This window comes from Bactrocera oleae, chromosome 2 (genome assembly GCF_042242935.1).
Source record: "Bactrocera oleae isolate idBacOlea1 chromosome 2, idBacOlea1, whole genome shotgun sequence".
NCBI lineage: Eukaryota > Metazoa > Arthropoda > Insecta > Diptera > Tephritidae > Bactrocera > Bactrocera oleae.
Window position 1 is genome coordinate 874,691 of NC_091536.1, and position 23,869 is coordinate 898,559.

A 23,869-nucleotide genomic window follows, 5' to 3' on the forward strand; every position below is an offset into this window, starting at 1 on the left:
TTCGTTTTTCAAAGTAGTTTTAGGTAGCATTTATTGGGAAAAATTTTGTAATTATAGAAAATATAAGGTTGTCAAATATCTCCCTTCCGCTTTTTTGCTCTTCATTCAATGCTTTGTAAAAAGTGTTTAGTTAAAACATCTAGACGGCAACTTCATAATACCTTCCTCGTAGAAGCCCCCCTCCTTATTTGCGAAGAATTCGGACAGCCACTTTTCACAAGCCTCGTTTGAGTTCAACTTCACACCACCAAGGGCATTCGCCATGGACAGGAACAGGTGGTAATCATTTGGCGCTACGTCCGGGCTATATGGTGGATGCGATAAAACCTCCCATCCGAGCTCCCGTAGCTTTTGACGAGTCATCAACGAAGTGTGTGGTCTGGCGTTGTCCTGGTGGAACACTACACCCTTCCTGTTGGCCAATTCTGGACGCTTCTGGTCGATCGCCTGCTTTAAGCGGTCCAGTTGTTCGCAGTAGATGGTAGAATTAAGCGTCTGGCCATATGGGAGCAGCTCATAGTAGATGATTCCCTTCCAATCCCACCAAACACACAGCAAAACCTTCCTGGCCGTCAATCCCGGCTTGGCCACTGGTCGTCCGTTTTCGCTTGATATTGTCGTATGTGATCCATTTTTCGTCGCCAGTCACCATCCGCTTCAAGAATGGGACGAGTTCGTTCCGTTTCAGCAGCATATCGCAGGCGTTGATTCGGTCCAGAAGGTTTTTTTGCGTCAAATTATGCGGCACCCAAACATCAAACTTTTTTTTGTATCCAGCCTTCTGCAGATGGTTCAAAATGGTTTGGTGACTAACTCCCATCTCCTGGGCGATGTCACGAGATGCCATATGCCGGTCTAACTCGATGTATTCCATGATTTGATCGGTATTTGTCGTCACAGGTCTTCCGCCGGCTGGCTTATCTATGGTGTCGTTTTCACCGGCTCTGAATCGTCGAAACTATTCCTCCGCGGTTCGAAGTGATAGAGTACCATCTCCCAAAACACCATTAATTTCACGGAACGTTTCTCTAGCGGATTTGCCTTTAACGAAGGAAAACTTTAAAATAGCGCGAATTTCGGCGTTAGTGAACTCCATGTTTACACGTCTATAACTGTTGAACGCAATATCCAAACTAATCATGCATAGCGTTGTTTTGTAGGTTATGTCAAGACCTTTCAAATTATGTATAGTGTTGCCAGATACGAGCTCTGTAGCGCTTTGTACATAGCCGCGAAATTCAAAAGACAAAAAAGCGGAAGGGAGATATTTGACAACCTTATATATTGTTTTGTTATAGCTGACGTTTATTCTTTTTTTAGCCAACCACGTCTCAAGGGGTTGATCAACACAAAAGTTAATTCCTCTATAAATATTACATTGCTCCAATCACGGCTGATGTTTTCCTACCCCCAATGCAACTTTCTTTCAATGGATGTTTTTAAAAGTAGGGGCTTGATTACAGTACTGCTGCGATGATTAAGTTGGTCCCGTATTGTATTTAGAGATATACGTATCTAATGGTCAGACCACCTCTTCACAAATGTATAACTCGTATTTAAATACTTTGCAGTTTATAGTCCATTTGGGACCTTTAGAATCCTTCGTAAGAAAAGCTGTTTCAAAACGTTCCTTATACCGAGCACTCATTTTTCTTATTCCACGGCACGACATGACACATTAGGAAGCATTGTACGCCTCAGTGATCGCAATTGAATAAGAGTTTTCTGCGAATTGATCGCGCAGAGGAAAATCGTTATTTTTTGAACACACTGTATATATACTTGTAAATAGTAAATCGAAAGTAGTAAAAACGTTATATTTCTATTTTTTGTTCTGGCATAATACTGATTTGTTTCTGACCGTAACTAGGCAACGGTCATCTTGTAGAGCACATGTTGAGACTACCATTTGTTTGTATGAATAAAAATAGGCACAATTAGCTGATTATATCTCTACTGAGAATATCAGTATTTTATGTGATCTTCAAAACGAATATTAGATATATGGCACCTCTAAGTTCTATGGTATAAATTCAAATGAACTCATTACCAACATTTCAATATTTAATAAAAATTACTAAATTTTGATAGAAATGCATATTAATTAGTATGCAGCACTGTATAAGAACATTCTATTACAAGCGCATTATTTTGCATTTATTGTATTATATTTACAGACTTCGGATAATTTGATTAGCTTTGCAAACCTTGTAAGCTTCCTTCCATTTCAACAAATGCATTGCATGTTCTTTCAGTTTTGTTTTCAATTTTTATTTGACATAATATGTTAATTGTTACACTGTAAGGACATCGAATTAAACGTCGTAACAGCTAACGCACCTATGTCCAGCGTGGTGGTAATGCGTGGCTAGAACCATAACATCATGACATTCACCGATGCTGTTGTCGATATTATTGAAATAAACCTGTAAAGTCTATTCCAATTTCCGATTCTTTGGATTGAGTAAAGAATCTTGACAAATGGCTCTCATAAGGAGTGAGCGCACGATTAAGTATGTACATACAAGTATGTAGAGAATTCATGACATCGTAAACAGGCATAGCTCGAAAACATAAACATGCATATATGTATGTCTTTGAGGAATAAAAAAACTTTACTAGAGATTCAAAAAGTAATAGTTACACTTCAACCATTTAACGCAATGCATACAATTTACATTATTTTTCGATTAAACTGTGTTTGGAAGACCGCCTCAAGTTCACATACCTTTTACTTGAGATCTTTATAAAAATGTATAATTTATTTAATTTATTAAATATGGTTTATTAATTGTCGGCAGTCTGGGCACAAATTTTTACAATAACCTTAGTCGCTTCCATAAACTCGTATGTAGACATGAATACAAAATTCCAAAATAACTAAAACTTCAAAAAGAAAGAAAGTTTATTTTAAAAAACCAGTAAGTCTGTTCTCCCCTTAAGAGTTACCAAACTTTTTTCCAATGCGATTATGTGCTTTGACTCATTTCTTTGAATTTAAAGTTAAGAGTGCTATTATTGATCACTGTCCATACCAAAAAAACAAATATCGGTTTGAGTATTACCGTTGTTATTTGTTTCTCCGTTCTCTAAACTCTGATGACCACCACCCATTTCGCTTTTTGCGCAACACTCAGCCATTCACCTAGCTGCCACTCAGACGCGCTAAAACATCCACTTAAGTATATTATGTAGATATTATGTATGTATGTATGTATACTATTTTACATTGGTATGCACACACTTAGAAACATATGTACATATACTGCTTGCTGACATGCTTGGTGCTTCGGCATCTTTACGGGCTGGCTGAGTGTGCCTGCGTCTTGACTTGGTGTTTTCAACTTGTGGTACTCATCGGCCAGGTATCGTGTGCGCATTCGCAGTGGAGCAATGCACAACAACGCATCACTACGTCGGAATCAGTGTCGATAGAGTTTCGTGCGTTAGAAAAATAATACACTTTAATGGTTTTCGTTTTTGTACTTGGTGTCTGTGAATACATATCTGCATTTGAATAGTTTTAAGCTGAAGCATATAAAATTGTTTGTAATAAAAAAATGAGATAATACGTGGTAACAAAACTGAAAAGTTAAAAAAGTGATTAAATGAAAAGTTGTCAGTGTTTTAAGAAAAATATTTACATTTACAGTGTGTGTCAACTGTAAGCACCAAAAGTTTACGTTCATGTAAGGTTCGCCGAGTCATAGCTGATAATGACCTTTGTATGTTAAAAACCACTTGACTAAGTCAACGCGCTTACATGCCTATAAGTGCAAATCCACACTTTAATTAGCTACGTGCATACATATACATATCCATACATAGGTGGTAATAATATACATGATACAGGGTTTCACCAAAATTGTTACGTTTTCAATTGAAATTACTTAACAAAAAATTTGAATTTTTTTTAAAATAATTTAGAGTTAATTAAGTTAAAATTGATACTCCGAATATCATAAATAGTTGGATCAATGCAAAAGTGAATCAATAATTATAATGATATTTATATTTTTTTAATAAGTTCGATTTTTTGTTAACAGTTCTACCATTCTGGTGGTCTAGAGTTTTGTTTATGTGACGCCTCCGTATATCAATATAAAAATTCGAGCTACTTTTTTGTTCTTTGAAAAAATATTAATCATGTGTATTTTTAGGCGAACAAAGTTACGCACAAATGCACATTATGTGTATGTATATGTAACTGCAAATGAGCATAGTTATGTATATTTGTATTTTGCTAATTTTTCGTAGTGAAAGTATCTCTAAATATGTTTACCAACACATACGAGTATTAAATGCAGAAATTTAACATATTTCAACTATATGATTAAATAGTTTTAATTATATTTGTTACACAACTTATAAATAGTTTTTTATGAGAATTAATTGAAAATAATGCATATCGATTGTAAAAATTAAAAATTAAATTTTAATTTGTCTTTGGTATATTTCATTTTCCAATTTTCTATTTGTTTTAATCAGCAATCATTAAATGTTTCATTTTCTGACAGTCTTAATTGATAATCTCTAGAATAGATTTTTCAGTATCTATCAATATCTTAACTTACATAAGCTAGTTCGAGACGCCAGCAATAGATTATTCCACAGCTACATTTGAATATTTTCTAGGTTGACTAATTGAAAAATTTTGAATGGTTATTTTTAGAAATTATTATAGTGTTTTATTGTTATTTATTACATGTAGAAATTGTTTCTTCATTTCTTTTTACTTTATAAAGATTTTGATCTTCGATTGTGTAGCGTATTTTTTAAGCAAAAGTAAATTATTTTGACTAATAAATTTGATGTTTATCGGAACAGTTATACTTGAAGTTTGTGTTCTAAAATAAGAGTTCACATATGGCAATAGGAAGTTTACTTATTATAACTTTAAAGTCATATATTTTAATAATTATCTGTTTAAATAAATGTATATTTTGATCACTACTGCCTTTAACAAATGCATTTCAAGAACACACATATATGAAAAATGTTTAGTTTTTATAATATTTAGGATCATTATCAAACGTTGAAGAAAATTCCTAAAATTTTCATCAAAATTTTATGGAATAGTTTTTTAAAACATTGCTATAATTTTTAGGTTTTATAAACTCGCGTTTAAGGTGGTTCAAAATGTTGTCGAATTAAAAAGATCGGACCCTGGTTGGTCAACAACATCAACAATTTTAATAACACTTTCAAATCATAAGCAGGCAAGAGTTAGAGAGGTACATACTTGTATGTATGAAGAAATACAGGCACTTATAAAATGCAAATAAATTACAGGCTTGAACTTAACTCCACTCCACTATGTATGTAAATATGTATAAGTATGTATATATAGTATACACCCAAATATAAGCATATACATACATACATAAATGTAAAAAGCACATGGACACGCGCTCTGTAGACACATGAATAAAATAATTTCTTACATATAAATAGTACTATAAAAAATCCGCAGTAAACAACGGCAAACAACATAAATCGATACAGAGCACAAACAAAAACTAGAGAAATGCACAACAGGTTGAGTGCAAATACATAGCTGCAAGGCTAGTATTTCAGTTAATAAACACAAATTAACACAGCATAGAGTGCAACAATCTTCTCTTGTCGATACTACCAACGATGGTAACTTGCAGTATGGTGGACACTGTGCCCATTTCGAAAATTAATACCGTGCATACTCGAAAGCCGCTAAGCAGCAATTCTTCCGGTTTCCGGCTTTTGGACGCCGATCACTTGGAAACAGCCTCGAGTGTCAGCAAAAATTCTGTTTACAAATTAAAAATTGATCTGATGTTCGATGACACCAGGTATGTGTATGTTTAATGGTTGTAAATATCATCTGGTATATACCTACACCTGAACATAGTATGTACAATAATATTCATATACTTAAATAGTTCCTAAATTTAAAACACCTACTGTTATTATCAAAGTAGTAGCAGTAAATCCTCGAAAAACTTAAGTTATATTTAAGATGTAAGTTGAATGAATTAAAAAATAGTTTTACATAAAATAAGATTATTCAACTAGTCACCATCTGAAAGTACAGACTTTTAAGAACATAAAGCCAACTGACTTTTTAAACAAATTTGATATTTTGAGACTTTTTGGTCGAAAATTAGGGGTTCTTTTGATAATAGGTTAATATAAGGAGAAAAAATAAATAAAAAAGATAAGTTATTGCGTTTAAGTGTCAGTATGTTTTTGTCATCGGTGCGAAAATGAGCTTCGAACAAAGAGCCAACATTAAATTTTGTTTTAAAATTGGTAAAACTTTTACCGAAACGTTTCAATTGATAAAACAAGTTTATGGCGATGATTGCCTATCCCGTAGCAGAGTGCACGAGTGGTTTCAACGTTTTCAAATGAGAAATGAGCCGAAACCCAAAAAATCGCGCCTGGAGAAGTCAAAAAACTGTATTAAAGCAGAAGGAGTATATTTTGAATAAAATTAATTGATTTTGCCGATAAAACCATTTGTTCTGTCTTTTTTTTTTTAAGTTCTGTTTACTTTGGAACGCACCTTGTAGATAGAAAGGTACGTTTCCACCAAATTTCGTGAAAAAAAAATTTTGTACAATATAAAAATAAAAGACCCAAATAGTTTTTGGGTTTTCACATAAATTTTGCGGTTATGTGAAAAAAGTATTTTTCAGCATTCATTTTTTTAGCTCAAATTTAAAAATTCAAAAATTGTTTAAAATAAGTAAGGAAGGGCTAACAATTTTTTACTCTTGTAAGGATCAAAGTCGGTGAAATGCCTTCAGGTGTTGTTAAAATTTATATTAAATAAATAAGGAAGAGATGAGTTCGGGTGTAACTGAACATTTAATACTCTTCCAACTTGCAAGCATCAAATACGGAGAAATTCTTTCAATTAATTAATTTTATAAATATACAACTCGTGCACTGACCGATATATTGAGCATTGTATTTGTTTATAGATTTATCGAGCTTTTAGTAGTTTTGAATATGGGGGGCTAAGGCTAAGGCTAAGTTTTTGCCCGATTTTTTCCATTTTAGGCTCAAAGAGGTATCGTTAGGAGAAAAGCACGTTCACTCAATTTATTGTAGATAATATATCTCACATATTGGCCGATATATGGGGTATAAAGTCAGTCGGGAGTTCGGAAATATTTCTATTAGGTATATGGGGCGCTTAAAGAAATATTGACCCAATTCAACCCATTTTTGACATACACACATACTTTAATCAGGAAAGGATTATCTCCTAAATTCGATTATATATCTCACACATTGATCATATATTTGGTATGCGATTTTTACAGTTTTTAGACTCGAAATGGCATGCCTAAGGAAAGGCATTAGTTGCAAAGTTTTATAGTTTATTTTATGGATATTCATTGGTGCTTCATTTGTGTATTGGAAAGTGAAAGAATCATAAGGAATTTAATTTTGCTATATGGAAAGTAAGCGTGGTTTTTTTGGTTGTTAAATTTTTTCTCTTTGTAGTGGCTAAATCAGCTATGATAATGTGATAAACTTCCCTACTGGCAAACAGTTGGCGCTAAATCAGAGTCGCACAGGAAGATTACGAGTAGATTAGCTAGATTATTTTAATTTTTGTATGGCGGAATCTTGCTAAATCCAGTAGATTAATGAGATAATCTACTCAACAGCCAAAAGCATGTGATTAGGTGTCGGTCGGAACATGGTATTAGTTCTTCCTTTCTTGTTCATGTGACAAGGAGGTATGTTGTCGTTTTTACTTTGGGTCACTCTGATCTCTATCAAATATATAAAAATATTCCGCTACCGTTATTGACAGAGGTAAAGAGATGCTCAACTCTACTGTCATTTAAAATTGGGAGCGTAAATCACCTACCAAGGCAAGTCTTTGTTTGAGTAAAAACTTTTACACAGAGTTATTTACTTAATGTGTTGTGTTAATTTTTACAAACAATCAAAGAAGTAATATGGTAGATACAAGACGAATACAGTCAAAATTCAAATTAATAATCTGCAATACTAGTTACGAGCTAAGTATGTTCCAAACAAACGTGAATTAAAAATGTCAAATTTCGCGGGTTTGGAATACCTATATGGCATACATACATATGTACTTATGTATGAGTATGATATGTTGGTTGCATTTGGCTGTATGGGTTTTCTATTGAATGTTCATACACACACACATACATACGTATGTACTTCAGTCAATGTAACTTTAATAGATTTCTCTATACAGTTATGAATTGAAAAGCCCATCTAACTAAATGTGAGCGGCGTTGTTATGAATGTATACATACATAAGTATGTATGCATGTCTGTTTGAAGTGAACAGACATATGTATCTATGTACATACATATGTGTAGGCGTTATGACTTCGTAAAGACAGAAAAACACAAACAATAACAGTTTTTACAACTGTTACAATTATTTAATTTCTGAACGAAAAAGAGAGGAATTGCACCACAATATTCCAATGAATACTAATACCTACCTGTTGGCTCCCGGCGATTTATACTGTGTTCACATGGGAACTCTTTTGTCGCTCATTATCGGCAAATTCCCTTTTATTGTCACTCTGTGCGTTCACATGAGTGAAAAAAGTGCAGCAACTAGAGTCGAGTTTTCTATCATTTACTTTCATAAAATGTTCACAAATGCTAGTGTGGTTCGGCTACGCGACGCTTAGAGCGTGTTGCATAGTTCATTTGTATGTTGGTCTCACATTTTGCTTAGAAGGAATTATTGTGGTAGAACAATATGCATAATACCCGCTTAATAGATTCAAAGAAATAATTAAGTTGGGAGTTCCCTAATCCACAAAATGTATTTAATACCTGCCACAAATATTTTTAACGCCAAATTAGTGACAGGAATTTCCTAATCTTTCGGGAAGTATTAAAAACCTATAATTTTTTATTTCATAGTACTTTCTATTTATTATACTATAAAGCATTCATAAATTAATTAAAATTCTTGTTTTAAATAAAATCATATTCGATCTAAATACTTTGCTAAAAGAAATAAATCCGAAAGCATCTTAATATCTTATGCAAATATAAAAAAGTAAATTTTTTTTTCACCAAATGTTATTAAAATTTAAAATAAATATTTTTGAGTATCTTAATCTTATCCTTATTCACAGTTTTTGAAAATATTTCTATTATTCTATGCAAACATATTTTCATATTACATAACAAAAATAGATAGTCCGTTCGTCTTTGCCGAACGTGCCAAATACTAAACTAAAGTATACATATGGTAGTTTCGACAGGAAACAGCCTTTTTGTAATTAAATAGTGTACATAAATATAATGTAATATTGTAATTAATATATATATAATATATATTTCTTGTATTGTCTTGTACAATAACTCATGTCAAAATTGGTAACATACATAAATTATTAATTTTGTAACAATTGAAATTGAAAATGATTAAAAAAGTAAAATATATATTTTTTTGCATAATCTTTCGCATTTTATCATGCCATATATATCATACAAATCGTTTATATGACAAAAAATAATCTCACATATGTGAAGTGGTATTTGTATTTTTTGTTCAAAGTAATTAATTTTTCGCTTAATTTTGGTAAATACATACGTATTCTGCCAGAGAACGTTGATCTTAATTCTTATTTCTGTTAAATAACAACGAATACTACAGAAAATGGTGAATTTCAAAACTCTAAAAGTGGCCCGGTGGAAAAATATTCAATTTTGGAAAATTCGTATTTTGAAGGCTTCGAAGCTTCATACTATCGAACCGGTACCGAAATGTTGGAATAACGTGACAACCTTATGTATTACTGTAGATGGAGATTATATCGAAGAATAAAGCCATATTTCGACTTTAATTCTTTGCATTTGTTCTCGTATTTAAGGGATTTAATAGAAAAAATGTGCCTATGACATAAGTATGTATGTATGTATCTGTGTATTTCTCCAAGCACGTCCCGAGCTTCCAACCTAAAGTAGTTTAGTTTAAATGCCATATTTGAACTTTAATTCCTGAGTGTATATTTGAATGAATTTGTAATATTTAATAATGTTTTTTCGAAAAGTATATACACAAATATGAACATACTTATTTACTTGTATGAATTTAATTTACTTCAATCGTTTCAATACGAAAAAATTTTCAATATTTTATTGTCTGGCATTTGCTTTATTCGTAAAACCGTTCCAAAGAAAATAAACAATAGGCTGAAATATGTAACCGTTATTCGTAAAAGCTCACTCAAACATATGTGCATACGAATCTCTACAAATCTAGTATTTGGTGAATTCATATGATGTATTGTGTGGAAACCGCTGAATTTAACCCAAATTATTAATCCAAGCTTCACACATTCGCCCAATCAGTTGACTCTCACACGCAGTATCCGCAGCTAAGGTCATTAGTATGCAAAACAGATTCGTTCGATTAATGAAAATACAGAATACATTCTTACACATGTCTGTACATACTTACAACAACCATATTTGTACATTTTGGTGTCAACAAACGGTAAAATAATCGTAGAACGGTGTGTCTTATGCTAAAACAGTCACCGACGCAAAACCATTCACCAAATCAGCTGTTTCGACCTCTCTTATAAGAGCGCAATGTAAACGAACACTCACCTCCGCTCTCGAATACATTTATTTATAAATAGGTAAACTATTTTATAACGCTTTTATTAGCTTCACCTGTGTGTTTGTATGTATGTATGTTTGTAATTTGAGTATAAATTGAGAGATCTTTATGAAACTTGATACCTATGTTCCTTGACACCCAAGAGAGGTCGATATTGCAGATGGGCGTAATCGGATGACTGCCACGTTCACAAAACGCCATTAAAATAAAACCTATAAAGTGCTATAACTAAGCACTAAATTAAGATACCGAACTGTAATTTGGTAGAGGGGTTCATGGTAATAAAAGACACCTATTTGCTGAAATTTTTTAAAGTGGTCGTAGCCTCGCCCCCTAAATGGTTCAATGCACATATCTTCCAAATCGCTGAAACTAATTCAACTAAATTTGCTGTAATGAAGTATTTTTAGCACTTTTTCATATGGTGTGAAAATGGGTAAAATCAGATAATAACCACACCCACTCCCATATAATGGTTATGTTGAAAACATTTCTCGCTTTTATAACAGCGGTGAATCTGTACACATACAGCTCTCTTAACTGCCCAACCGGCGAATATTGAAGAGAATATGATAAGTATGCAAAACAGGGATATTCCATTTGAAATATAGGGGTATTCCATTTGAAATATATTCCCTTTTATTGAACTATTATTTTTTATTTTTTGTTAATTAATTTTTACTTTATTATGAGTTATTGTATTAGTAATAATTTAAAAGTATAAATAATAATAAAAAATACATATTTCTTAAAATAATTCATGTACTTAACACCATTATGAAGTCACAAAAGTACAAAATTACGTTTCCGACACGACGCAAACTGTAATAATGAAAGTAAGTGAGACCCTGACGCGATAGTAATTCGGTTAAATTCGAACATAGACCTTCCTTACTTGTTTACCATACATTTGTACTTAAACGAAACACCGTAAATCTTATTATTTATCCACAGTCTTTGATTAAATGACTATTAATTCTGTAGACTTCCATTCAAATACATTATTTTTGTTTCAATAATCTTTGTCATGTTTTCAATATTAATTTCCTTTTATACCACTTTCTGCAGATCTCTACGCAGCAACCAACTTGATGACACGAGAGGATCACATCGAACTCGTTCCATAATAATGTATGGTCGTAGTGAATTGGCAAGCACAGGGCAGAGTGCTCGAACCATTACAAGTTTGCTGCAGGAGTCTACCGAAACGACTAAAAAGCTTGCAACTTCCACTAAAAAAGATGTGCAACGTATGAGTAATAGTGTTCAGGAACAAATCGAGCAACTTTTCACTGATGTGGCTAAAGATGCCACCAGCAGCTTTACAGTTATATACTTGGGCTCCTTGCCGCTAAAAGATAAAGTAACTAGCCTTCAAGGGCTTCAACCACCTCTTCGTGAGCTTTATTTAAAGGAGTTGAATGCTAAGGTATTTATTACATAGTTTGAAAATGACTGCTCGAGAATTTATTTTATTCAAATCATTTAGCAAAAATGCTCTGGTTTTCTGGAAATCTGTACAACTGGGTTGCGAGTTAAAATTAATGCAAATTATATCACCAACACTCAAGGTGAGGAGAATATTACTCCATTTCACAATATAGCTGTTTGGTCCGCAGTAAAATTCGTTGTCTCAGACAGTGATGGTGGTGCTGCTTTTCTACCGTTGATTACAGACCCCGACAATATTGACAAAACGTCCTTATTTCGTCCATTAGAGTAAGAGAATAAAAAAATTAATTCAGCGTCATTCGGCTTCATTAAAAAGAAATATTATTTATTTTACAGCGGTAATGAAAAAAATCACGTGCCAAATAATGGACATGCTCCAATTTTTGCAGTCGTAATGCGGACCCCCGGTTTGCCAAAGGTTCTAAAATGCCATGCATTTATTTGTAAAAGTACTGAAGATGCAATTGTTATTGCTGCCACATTGTACCAGAGCTTAATGGCCCACGTGAATTCTAGCTCACATCGAAACAGCAAACGACGTACACCACGTAATCAAAACGGCGTTAGTTGTATAAGTATTGCTAGTAGTTCGGCTCGAACGGGATCCAATTACTTATCACAATCCCATGCTCTTTCTAATGGTCGGAAAAGTTCTCTGCTTAGTTCTAGTGAAAGCTTGGGCGCAGAAATTGCAACACCTCCTCGATCTGGGCGGAAAAAGCGTGTTTCCAATAGCTTTCTTACTTCTAGCAATAATGTTATCAACGAGGCGGAAACTACAACTGAAGAACGAAGACGAAAATCTCATAAAAGTAAACGTGCCCCTCCTATTCCTAACGGTTTGCACTCTAATAACTCTGTGCGTAATATTAGTAATCAAGCTGCCATTGCTCTCAAAGATACATTTTGTGATGGTTGTGGAGGTAATAATATCCGCAACAAATTTTTCGACTTATAAAGACGATAGAGAGTGCTTACTATTCAGAAATTTTAGGTGGCGGCTTCTTATCGGTTGCGGACTCATTGGCGGGTAACTCTAACCCTGGCCTACGTAACGATAATAATGGGGATATACTAACACGCGTAGCAATACCTCGATCCGGTAGCTTCCTTAACACGGGAGGACTTACACGGTATAAATCAAGAGCTGCGCGTAAACATTCTGGTAAACTAGGCGGAGGTGGTGGGTAAGTGAGATTTAATTTTCTACTTAAGTGATTACACCGCTTTCTAGAATATCAACTTAAACCTTTCGCGTATATGATTTCGTCGTGGTCCACATAAGTAAATAAATTATTTCTATCTTTCGTAAAATTATGGCAATGACATTATAAAATTCGTTCAACTCATTCTCACTTACGCTATTTCAAATTTAACTCGAAAAATCCATATTAGGTTCTTAAACTCTTTCCTTCGAACATATACTCTGAAGGTAGCGTTGTCTTTCCAAGTGGTTTAATCGTGTCAAATAATTGACAGCTTTGAGTTCGACTGTCAGCAGTAACGTGGATGTCCAGAAGATAATTTTCCAGATATGTTTTATCCATAGCATGTGTTTAGAGAACCTAATTAGAGAATCCTATTCTATGAAAGTTGCTGATTTATAGTACACATAAAGATAAGTTGTTCTTCTTCTTGAAGGTTTTACAATGTGTCATACTTGATCAATATATAAAAAACATAATGCTCTTGGTAATTGATGCAGAAGGTGGGATCACCGCTTATTGGATCCACCATTTCGGAATTCAAACAAATGCTTTATAAGTCCACAATTGGCTTTGCAGGTTAATATTTATTTACTTTCATTCCATTGTATAACCTCTAAACTGTCTAGCTAATTTTTTCCTTTAGACTATGACAATTCTTACGCATATGCTCATTGTATGGACATTTATTGTACATTCATTTATGGTCTATCGAAACGGCTTCGTTCATTACTGATTCGTGGAGGTGTTTTCAATCTTATTAAAGCATGTGCACAGCAACTAGAATCCAACACTTCAATTTACCACTGAATAAAATTAGCCAATGAAAAAGAATATTACATATGTATGTATATAACATACAGACTTGCATCTCTCAATTTAGGACCAACCCCGGTGTAGCATTTTTTTAATCTAATGTCTACCATTCTCCGCATTTGTGGTGTAGAATTCGTGATCAACTCCCTTAGTATTCGAATTGTTTGAATTTTATTTCTAGTTCACCACTTGGTTTCAGCGAACTGTTTAATGAGTTCCGCTTGCATGAAAACCTTCATTCATTGGACGAAATACTTTATGCCATAATTGACGCCGATGGAATGTCATTCAACGATCTTAGGCCAATATACAAGGAATTCCTTATGAAGTTGGCGGTAACCCTCACGAAGGATGAGCTCTTTCAGCGATCGAAGAATATTATGCGACGACAAAGGAAAAAAAAGTTGAAGCATCGAAGTAACGCTCCAGTAACACAGGTGATTACAAAGTACTTTAAGATATGAAAGAAACATTGAATATATCCGCACATTAGTTTACATTTGGTTACAGATACATATGTAAATATCATTTATGCTTATTCATTTTAGAAAAAGTCCAAAACGTTTATGTTTGGAACTAAGAGCTTAAAAAAAGTTCTCCACTTAGGCCAATTTAGATCCTGTCGCGGCAAACCTATGTCAAAACTACCCCGCAATAAGAAAGAGGAAGTCCAAAAGCTTAGCAACAGTAGAACACATGCAGTTCAACCATCCGTATTAGGGCGCTCAAATGACAATCAGCGGACACGAGTGGCAACCAGTGGTTCGGACGTATCGGTCGTGCGCAAAGACAACACCCTTCGTGGACTAAATAGAAACAGCAGCAGCGGGTACGTAGCAGGTCCTAGAAGTTACTTATCAGTTTACAATGATTGCAATTGCAGCTACGTCTCTTGTTCCGAGTGCAGCTATGATTCAGAATCATGTACGTGCACATCAGCGGACCGATGTTACTGCAGTCTACAAACGGATCATGTCGTCAGCAGATTACGTCACAAAAGGGAACGAAACAATATTATGTCAAAGAATACGACTAGCAATAGCAGACGAAGTACAAATAACCTGTCCGGTGGTAATATTAATCGGGATTCCTTGATATCTTGCAAGTCAGATGAAAAATGCTACTGTTCCATGGTGGAAGAAGAGAGTGCTTTTCCTGGGTGTGATTTTGCAAACACACATTCGGATACCACGTGGTGTGATACAGATAGTTGTGTCAGTACTAGCAAATGTTATTGCCAACGCAGTCAGCGTGATCCCAGCGTTCGTGATGACACAAGTCCTCCTTTTCCGCACAAAGGTAAAACTAAAATTCAAACTGCCGCAGAGAAGTTAGCTTTGGACTACGAGCTTTTTACGATAAGTAGTCATGGAAAGTCGGTGCAACCACATGAAGCTTTAAGTGTTAAAAAAAGTGTAGAAGCAGCTGCTATTTTCGCCGATATGAAGCTTAGTCAAACAACTGATATTAAAAGCATTTGTCCACCATCTTCGATAAAATCTAAGACTAACTTATCCGTAAGAAGTGCCCTCAGCGAAGAAGCAAAGAGGTTTGCTCAGTCCGTAAAGAAGCGCGATTCCTCTAGTATTGATCGACGGCACAAACATCACAGTACCGGTGTTTTATCATCGAGTTCGTCCCAAAAATCTCATAGCGCTGAAGATTTATTAGGGAAATTGAGAGCAATGGAAAAGAACTCAAAATCAGAATCGGTGAAGAGTATCCGCAACCAAGGACAGACTTTGCTTACAGAGTTTGAAAAACGTGGCAGTTTGCAATGTAATTATCAGTCCATGCGAGCTGTGAATGTCTCTTTGGAAGACACTCTAGGGTATTTGCCATAAGTCGAAGTTACGAAGTAATGAAATAAACTTCTATTAATTTTCATATACATTTTTACTCATACATATGTATGAATATCTATTAAAAATTTAAAATAGTCTATTTGTTTGAATTTCGCTCGACTCGTCTAAGAGGGAACTATTGCGCGGCGTTCAAAGAATTTGCTCCTTAACATTGTCACATAAAAAGATGTGTTTAAAGTGTTATACCCTATATAATAAGTATAAGAGCATACTATATATTATTATAGAACGCTAAATTCTAATAAATAATTAATAACTAAGCACATTTAAGACAATTATTAAAAAAGGTATTCAATTTATATGATTTATAATTATAAAAGTGTTATACAACTTTAAGTTAATTAATGTGAGATAAGAATATTATTTTAGATATTTTAGATTATAATTTTATATAGTGGTATGTGTACATATACATATGTATATACATACACTATGGAATACATGCCTAAGCATTCCTACATACCAGGTGTACTGGTATGAAGTGAGCGTTAACATACAAATGTGTTTGCAGGGAACATTTGTTGTGAACGAACTTTAATTTTTTACCTGTTTGGTTGGCTCTATCAGAAGCAACATGCAAAAGATGGTTTCAACGGTTCAGATATAATGATTTGGATGTAAGAAATGAAGAACGTGGAAGACTACCACTTTCCCATTTAAAATTAGTCTTTTTTTTCACAAAAAATTTCATACCGGTACACGTGGTATATCGACAAAACATTTATTTTGCTTCGCTGTTTCTGTGCAATAAATTCGAAATAAATGTAGTTTTTGAATAAATGGGTTTTATGGCTTTGATTCATTTGCAAGATATAGTTTGTGCAATTCGGAGATATGAAAATATCAGAAATAACTTGTAAGCAACGAATACAAGAAATTAGTTTTTATTACCACCAATATTTAACGGTATTTTTGATCAACACTTAAGAGTTCTGAACATCCCAGCGGACCGGTGATCATCACAGTGATTCGGCTTATATGAAAAAGCTGTCATAAATACATAAAAAATTAAAAAAAAAAACATTTTTAATATTGTGAGAATATCCATACGGAATTTAGGTCCCACAAACGCAAAAAGAAGCACCCTGTTAAACAAATACAACATAGCAAGTATACAAGAAGAAGGAAAAACAAGCTTACTATGTCTTGACTCATACATAGCGGTAAAACCGCGAGACGTAAACAACGCAACAAGTATTGGTCTGCAACGGGGAAAACTACGCAACTTCTAGCAACACACGCCATCCTAAAGTAACATGTTGCGAATGCGCGTGCAAGCAACACACGGCTTAGCGAAAAGTTAGCAGGCCGATCATCAGCATCGTAAAGGGCAAAGTGCGGACATTCGTGACTTCACGAAGTTCGCCTGTTTATATGGTATATGCATAATCTTAATGAATACATGTGGGATTATTTCCTTGAATATAATACAGTTTGTCGCCAAACATGAGTGAAATCGACCCCTACCTCTCATAAACTTAATATAGTAAATTTCGTCCTTGCTATTGAGTTTTTATCATATACTTACTTATGTACTAAATATGTATATGAATTTGTAAAACTGAGTGAATATTTTTCTGTTTTTTAATAATCATATGGTTTGTCCATCAGGTTAGTTTCAAAGCAAAATAAATGAAGTTTAATAACATGGCAGAGTAAAAAAATAGATAGTACCATATAATAGAAAGCCTGAAAGAGCATTGTTCAGAAAAACATAACATAGTATGTGTACATAATAAGCAGAAAAAAGTTAAAGAGATCGGATGAGTTGTCTTTGAGTTTTGTGGAAAACGCATTTAAGATAAACAGATAGAACTGAGCAGCTGCATTTTAGAAGGTTGCAATTTCAAATATATTAGAAATATTCATTCTCTCTTATGATGGGGGTGTTATACTTACATAGTAACCCTTATGTTAGTAACCGTGTACCCACCGCGGTGTATTTGTGTGAATAGCTTAAAAAAATTCAATATTTCATTTTAAGCTCTCAAATCGTCTTTTTTAACTTAAAAGAAAGATATTTGTGAGTTAATTTTTTTTATTTTTTATTTTTATTCTACGTTGTTATTTTTTTTTCTTTAAATTGTCACTGACTATCAATATTTAAAGAAAAAATGTTTTCTAAAAAATTAACATAATAATACCCTGATCACCGGGGTACCCACCCAGTTGCTAAAAGTACATTATTATACAAACATAATAATATTTTAAGTATTTTAAAGACTGGCGTGAACATAACACAAAATACTGCTGGTATTTTTAATTGGCATTATAATCTATAAATTTTCCAATACTTATTGTATTACAAAAATTATACGAAAAATAGAGGTATTTTTGTTGCACCAATACTGTACACTTTCTTCTGTAAAAGGGTATTCTACACGTTTTTCACTTAGTGAGGGTCAAGGCTCATAACAAATTGAAGATAATAGATGATCACGTATTAATAAATATTATTACACACGTATTTAATAGTTCTAATTGATAACGGAAACTATATGTATACATATATTTTAATATTTCCGTGCGTTGTGATTCACATAAACTTTTATTGGCAATTAGCCCAGCAAAGAATTGAATTGTGAAGAACATTAACCAATATTTTGGCAGTAACGAAATGCAGAAGAGAGTTGAGATGATAATGTCTGAACTAAAGCGAATCAATATTAATTATTTAAAAGAAATATTGTTGTGGATTGATGCTGAGAATAGAAGCCGGTTAAACCTTATTGTCCAACCAATAAAACAGCGCAGTAATAAGTATTCCTATTTTCGATATTCAGAAGGATCGATGGAGATATGTGACCATTGAGAAAGCTAGAAACTCAACTAATAAACTTACAGTTGGTTTTGTGAAGGGAAAAAATGTGACATAAAAAATAACCAAATATACAATGATTTTATAATATATATTGTACATATGAATGTATATACGAGTATTTATAACTAATTATCACTAAGAGGAAATGACGTAGGTTATTGTTTCTTATTGCTCTTTAACGTACGTATTGCTGGGTGTACACATATATACATTAACAGATTGTGTTCTATAGGACTTTCAATGATTTACCGAATTTAAATTCAGTTCAATTCCTAAGATTCAACTAACAAGATGCCTACCTCTGCTGATAGTGTTTTTGTTGCCCGTTCTGCGGGCATATCTGCGGAAGGTGTACGAGATCAATACGCCGACGGCAAAGCTGCTAAAGTTTGGGAAATATTTATTGGGGACAAGAATTCACGTACAGAAAATTATAAGAATTTCTTAATTGAATTACTTCGATCAAAAGGTTGCAAGCGTATCCTCGATGTGGCGTGTGGAACGGGGTAAGTTCACCTGCATAAGTACATATTTACGTAAATACAAAAAATTACTTATAAAACTATTGCCCTTACCAATATCCAGTGTTGACTCGATTATGTTGCTGGAGGAAGGCTACGAGGTGGTTTCAGTGGATGCCTCCGACAAAATGTTGAAATATGCACTGAAAGAGCGCTGGAACCGACGTAAGGAGCCAGCTTTCGATAGTTGGGGTAAGTCGCCTCAATCCACAAATAAGCTAGAAAAATAAAATTTTAACTATTTTATCTAATTTTCCTACAGTAATTGAGGAATCTAATTGGCTGACCTTGTACGACGATATTAAACCAATCGTTGGCGAGGGATTTGACGCTGTCATTTGCTTGGGAAATTCGTTTGCTCATCTTATGGACGATAGTGGAGAACAGCTCGACCATAAACAAGCTATTAAAAATTTTCAAAAGTGTCTTAAGCCGGGTGGAATACTATTAATTGACCACAGAAACTACGACAATATTTTAGAAACGGGAGACACACCAGCGAAAAGTATATATTACAATGTGAGTACTTCCGAAATAAATATTTAAATAATGCATATACATACACATGTATACTTACATAAGTATTTAGATGTACGTAGTCATAGTAAAAAGTAATTAATATGTACGCACATATGTGTTATGAGAATGATATATTCAAGCAAATAGATAGTGATAATTTTTCCTCAAAGTGAACGGCCGATCGTTCAATTTTTGAACAGTTCAAGCTGTAGTTCTATTGTATCATCGTTGTGTTTAAACTTAAAATTCCTTGTTTTATTCTGTAGACAGTTATCGAACATAATCGCTTCATATGAAGTGGGTGTAGTTATTATAAACTGCAGTATGAAATGACAAACTATGTTTCCACTGAGTTACGGGATTAGACAAACTCAAGTTTTCGAAAATTTTAAAGCCTTGGTGTAAATTGTAAGACTTTTTCATATTAGGACTTGAATGCACTGATAAACTCACATACGGATAACAATTTATTTCGTCATTTTGATATACGAGATGTAATAAAATTATTTTGGAGTAACAAATAATCATTATATGAAAGAAAATTTTAATTTGGGCTCTTGAGAAACAGCATTGTTGGTAGACGCTGAAAGCCTAGCCGGGCGTAAATTCGCATAATGCGTAAAAGGGAAAATGCGCTCGGCTCGGCTTAGTCCTAAACATTCCTGTCTAAATATTTGTTCGTGAATAATATACAAAAGCTTATGTGTATGAGTTTTCTCAATGAAGTGGTGTCGAATACAAAATTCAGCTATTTAATTGTCATTCTCTTCAATAAATTAAACTATTGTAATTTTCGTAGTATTTCTATTTTGCGGAAAGATATGTGGATTCGCAGAATCTTACAAAATCAAATTACATCGCGAATTTGTATTATTTACACGATCGAGTACTTTCTAATCTATTTATTAATTTATACATATGTATATCACATCGCTAACTAATAATGTGAACTCTGGCTTAATTATAGCTGATAACACAAACAGTGTGCTCATTATAATATTTGCTAAGAAATATGTAAGGGGAATGTTGTTTTCAAATTTATTTCAAATATCTTGTATTTTTATTGTCGGAGTTGCCATCGAAGAAAATGTTAATAGAGATAACAGCAATGCAAACAAACAATTTTATAAATTTTTTAATCTCGAATTGACAATAAGAAATGACCTGAGATAAGTATTTAATTTTAGTGGCTTTGTTTTAATTTTGTTATTGCTTTAATTATTCGTTATTAACTGGGAGATAAATTGTACCGTACGTTAATGTGGGGTTTAAGGGTTGTTATTCATTTAATTTCTGTATATATTCCTGTATTTCGATTAATCATTTATTTAATAATTGTTTAAAATTATTTCAGACTAGTCACACTGCAGACATTAAAACCTCGGTACTTTTGTATTGTGGAAAACCTGCAATGGTAACCATGGACTACCAGATTGAAGGAAATAATTTGAGCAGTGAATTTCGTCTTTCGTATTACCCACACGCCCTCCAGAGTTTTACTAAAATACTGAAAGATATTTTTGGCGAGAAATCAAAACATAAATTATATGGAGATTTCAAAGAAATACAAGTTGAGAAGAAACCCGCCTTTTATATACATCTTATTGAGAAACAGTGAACGAGTTAAAATTTCGTAAACGCATTTAAATTATATAACTTTGCATCACCATGTGTATCTATTACTACCTTATTTAATAATTTTATCTTTTACTTTTATATCGTACATTAGAGTCTTAAAAAAATAAAATATTTTTTTAGAAACAAAGGCGAAAATATTTCTATACAAAAAAATGAAAGGGCTAAGCACGAGTGTAACCAAACAATATTTTCAATGCTGGTAAAACTAAAGATTATACCACAAAATGTTGGAAATTAATTCTAAATTCGTTATTCGACAAAATTTTAAATTTATTACAATAATATCTGGATCTTATTAAGTCCCGCTTTATACCAAGCCTTGCTTTATGTAAGAGATATCTATACCTATATCTGCTTAACTAACTCAGATCACTATATTCATCATATTAGTATTGGGAGAAGATACATTTATATGTACCGATTCATATGTGAACTCTACCGTCCCATCTTTAAATTTCTTCTCACATTTTGCTTTTGGTTTAGTAGTATAGTATACTCTGCATAACCACTGTGCGGGAGGTGGGCTTAGTTATTATCGATTTCACCCTTTTTTCAGTGTGATGAATGACTAGAGAAATGTTTCCACCAAGTTTGGTTGATATTATATTGACAATTTGTAAGATATGCGCATAAAACCAAATTAGAGAGGCGCCATATTTTTTTTACAAATGTCCCACTCCCTACGAACGTTTAAGCTCGTACATTCAACATTTTGACTATTTTGAGGTTCAAGGCGCCGAAACCCAACCAAATACTCGTATGTATGAAAATGCTTGATTGCCGGGAGAAATACATATGTTGTTGTTATGTATGTTTGTTATTAAGTCAGTAGTTAAGCTTTGAAGTGAAATGCTCGCGCTATACGAAAGCAGTGTGTGCAGTTTGGAAAGAAGATTGTTTGAAATTGTTTACTTATGTTGCAAAGCTGAAAGGCAAGGTATATGTATTTAATCCCAGGAACTTTCCTTTAAAATTAAGATAAGGAACCATTATATTGATATATTCACTCAGGCAGAAGATATTATATTAATTAATGAGCTTGCGTGGCAATCAGTAGAATGCCCAGGTGTAAATATGTATCAAAAATTATTTACAAAAACAAATTATTGAATACATATACGAATACTATGCCGTGATGATCATCTTTTTGTTGGTGGTGGTATCTAGAAAACCCCAACTTTATTATTTTACGCTTTTTGTGCATTTTTGTTCTTTTACATTTTGAAACTACCTAAATTCATATTTTCCGAAATAATTCTGAATTCCGAAAAATTCAATTTTAAAATTTTAAAATTATTTTAAAAACAAAAAACTAAAAAATATAATCGGTTACGTGGTTTCGGCGTGAAAGCGTAACAAACACACTTACATTCACATTTGTAATACAGTATGGAAGTGTGGATGTGGATGTGGATATGTATATTTCGATCCCCCTATTCCGGGTTTATTACGAATTATGTAAACCTGTTCAAGTAAAAATTTGAAATATTCGATTTGAATTAAAAACGAAATGTTGAAAATAGTAAAAAAGTAAGTTTATAGTGAGACAAATACTTATAAGTCACCTATTGTGACTATAAAAAAGCATATAACAAATCTATGCGATCGTTTGTTTGGCGACTTCGTTACCGTGGAATTTAACAAAAATTTATTGCTCAGGCCTCAAAGTTTACGATAATTTATTACCTATGCTAATTTTAATGAAATGCTTCTATGTGTGATTCAATAATTAATTTTTGACCATATTTCTTCATTTTTAATTTTAATGGTCAAATATTAATTGATATTATATATTGTAACTATGTAGATTTGTTTTTATAACTTTTCAGCAGAAATTAACAGACATACAGTGGGAACGTCTCTTAATTGCCTCCAGTTGAAATTTATTTTTTATTTATTTTTTTTTTACAAATAATTGATTACTTCTATATTTATTTAAATATATAACATATTTTTTTATTTATTTTAATATTTTTTTTTTACATAGTAACATATTTGTTATTTATTTTTGCTTTTTAGGTGGAGAAAATAGATGCACCTTCTTGATGTGTCCGATTTCGAACTAACCGATTTGTATGCCTGAGGTAGGAACTTCTTGCACCGCTACCAAAATAGGTTTAGGTTATCTAAAGGGGCAGTTCTCGATAAAAATTTGTTACTGCCGACAGTGAAGGTAGTTTCGGACTGTGAGAGTTTAGATAAAGGCAGTTTTTGCGAACCTGACGAACTGGACACTGTAAATACTTTAGAGCTCAGAGAGTTTATTTCCGGCACTTTCGGTGACGAAGTATGAGACTGTAGGGAACTGTCCCTTTACTACATTACCTGTGTATATCATCTAAATAATTGTTAAGTATTATGTATGCCGTACTCTAAGACACAGAGTTCAATAAAAATAT

General features: G+C 33.2%; 2 protein-coding genes across 4 annotated transcripts; both read left to right on the forward strand.

The window, feature by feature from the left end:
• The first annotated feature begins 3,258 nt into the window (after positions 1–3,258).
• On the forward strand, positions 3,259–16,751 carry LOC106622506 (uncharacterized). Of its 3 annotated transcripts, none has more exons than XM_070106190.1 (9): positions 3,259–3,725; positions 5,455–5,828; positions 11,702–12,062; positions 12,123–12,352; positions 12,422–13,008; positions 13,071–13,272; positions 14,306–14,543; positions 14,655–14,935; positions 14,990–16,751. In XM_070106190.1, the coding sequence occupies exons 2-9, from the start codon at positions 5,641–5,643 to the stop codon at positions 15,948–15,950; spliced, it is 3,048 nt and encodes a 1,015-aa protein (XP_069962291.1). In that variant the 5' UTR covers positions 3,259–3,725; positions 5,455–5,640; the 3' UTR covers positions 15,951–16,751. The 3 variants fall into 3 exon arrangements, with proteins under 3 accessions (XP_069962291.1, XP_069962285.1, XP_036229558.2); XM_070106184.1 differs by having other exon boundaries at positions 3,265–3,725; positions 14,288–14,543; XM_036373665.2 differs by having other exon boundaries at positions 3,308–3,725; positions 13,080–13,272; positions 14,288–14,543.
• Positions 16,752–19,029: 2,278 nt separating this feature from the next.
• Positions 19,030–21,597, forward strand: Gnmt (Glycine N-methyltransferase). The gene is made up of 4 exons (XM_014241840.3): positions 19,030–19,298; positions 19,378–19,505; positions 19,576–19,832; positions 21,187–21,597. Exons 1-4 carry the CDS (start codon positions 19,084–19,086, stop codon positions 21,448–21,450), a joined length of 864 nt encoding a protein of 287 aa, XP_014097315.2. The 5' UTR covers positions 19,030–19,083; the 3' UTR covers positions 21,451–21,597.
• The last annotated feature ends 2,272 nt before the right edge of the window (positions 21,598–23,869 follow it).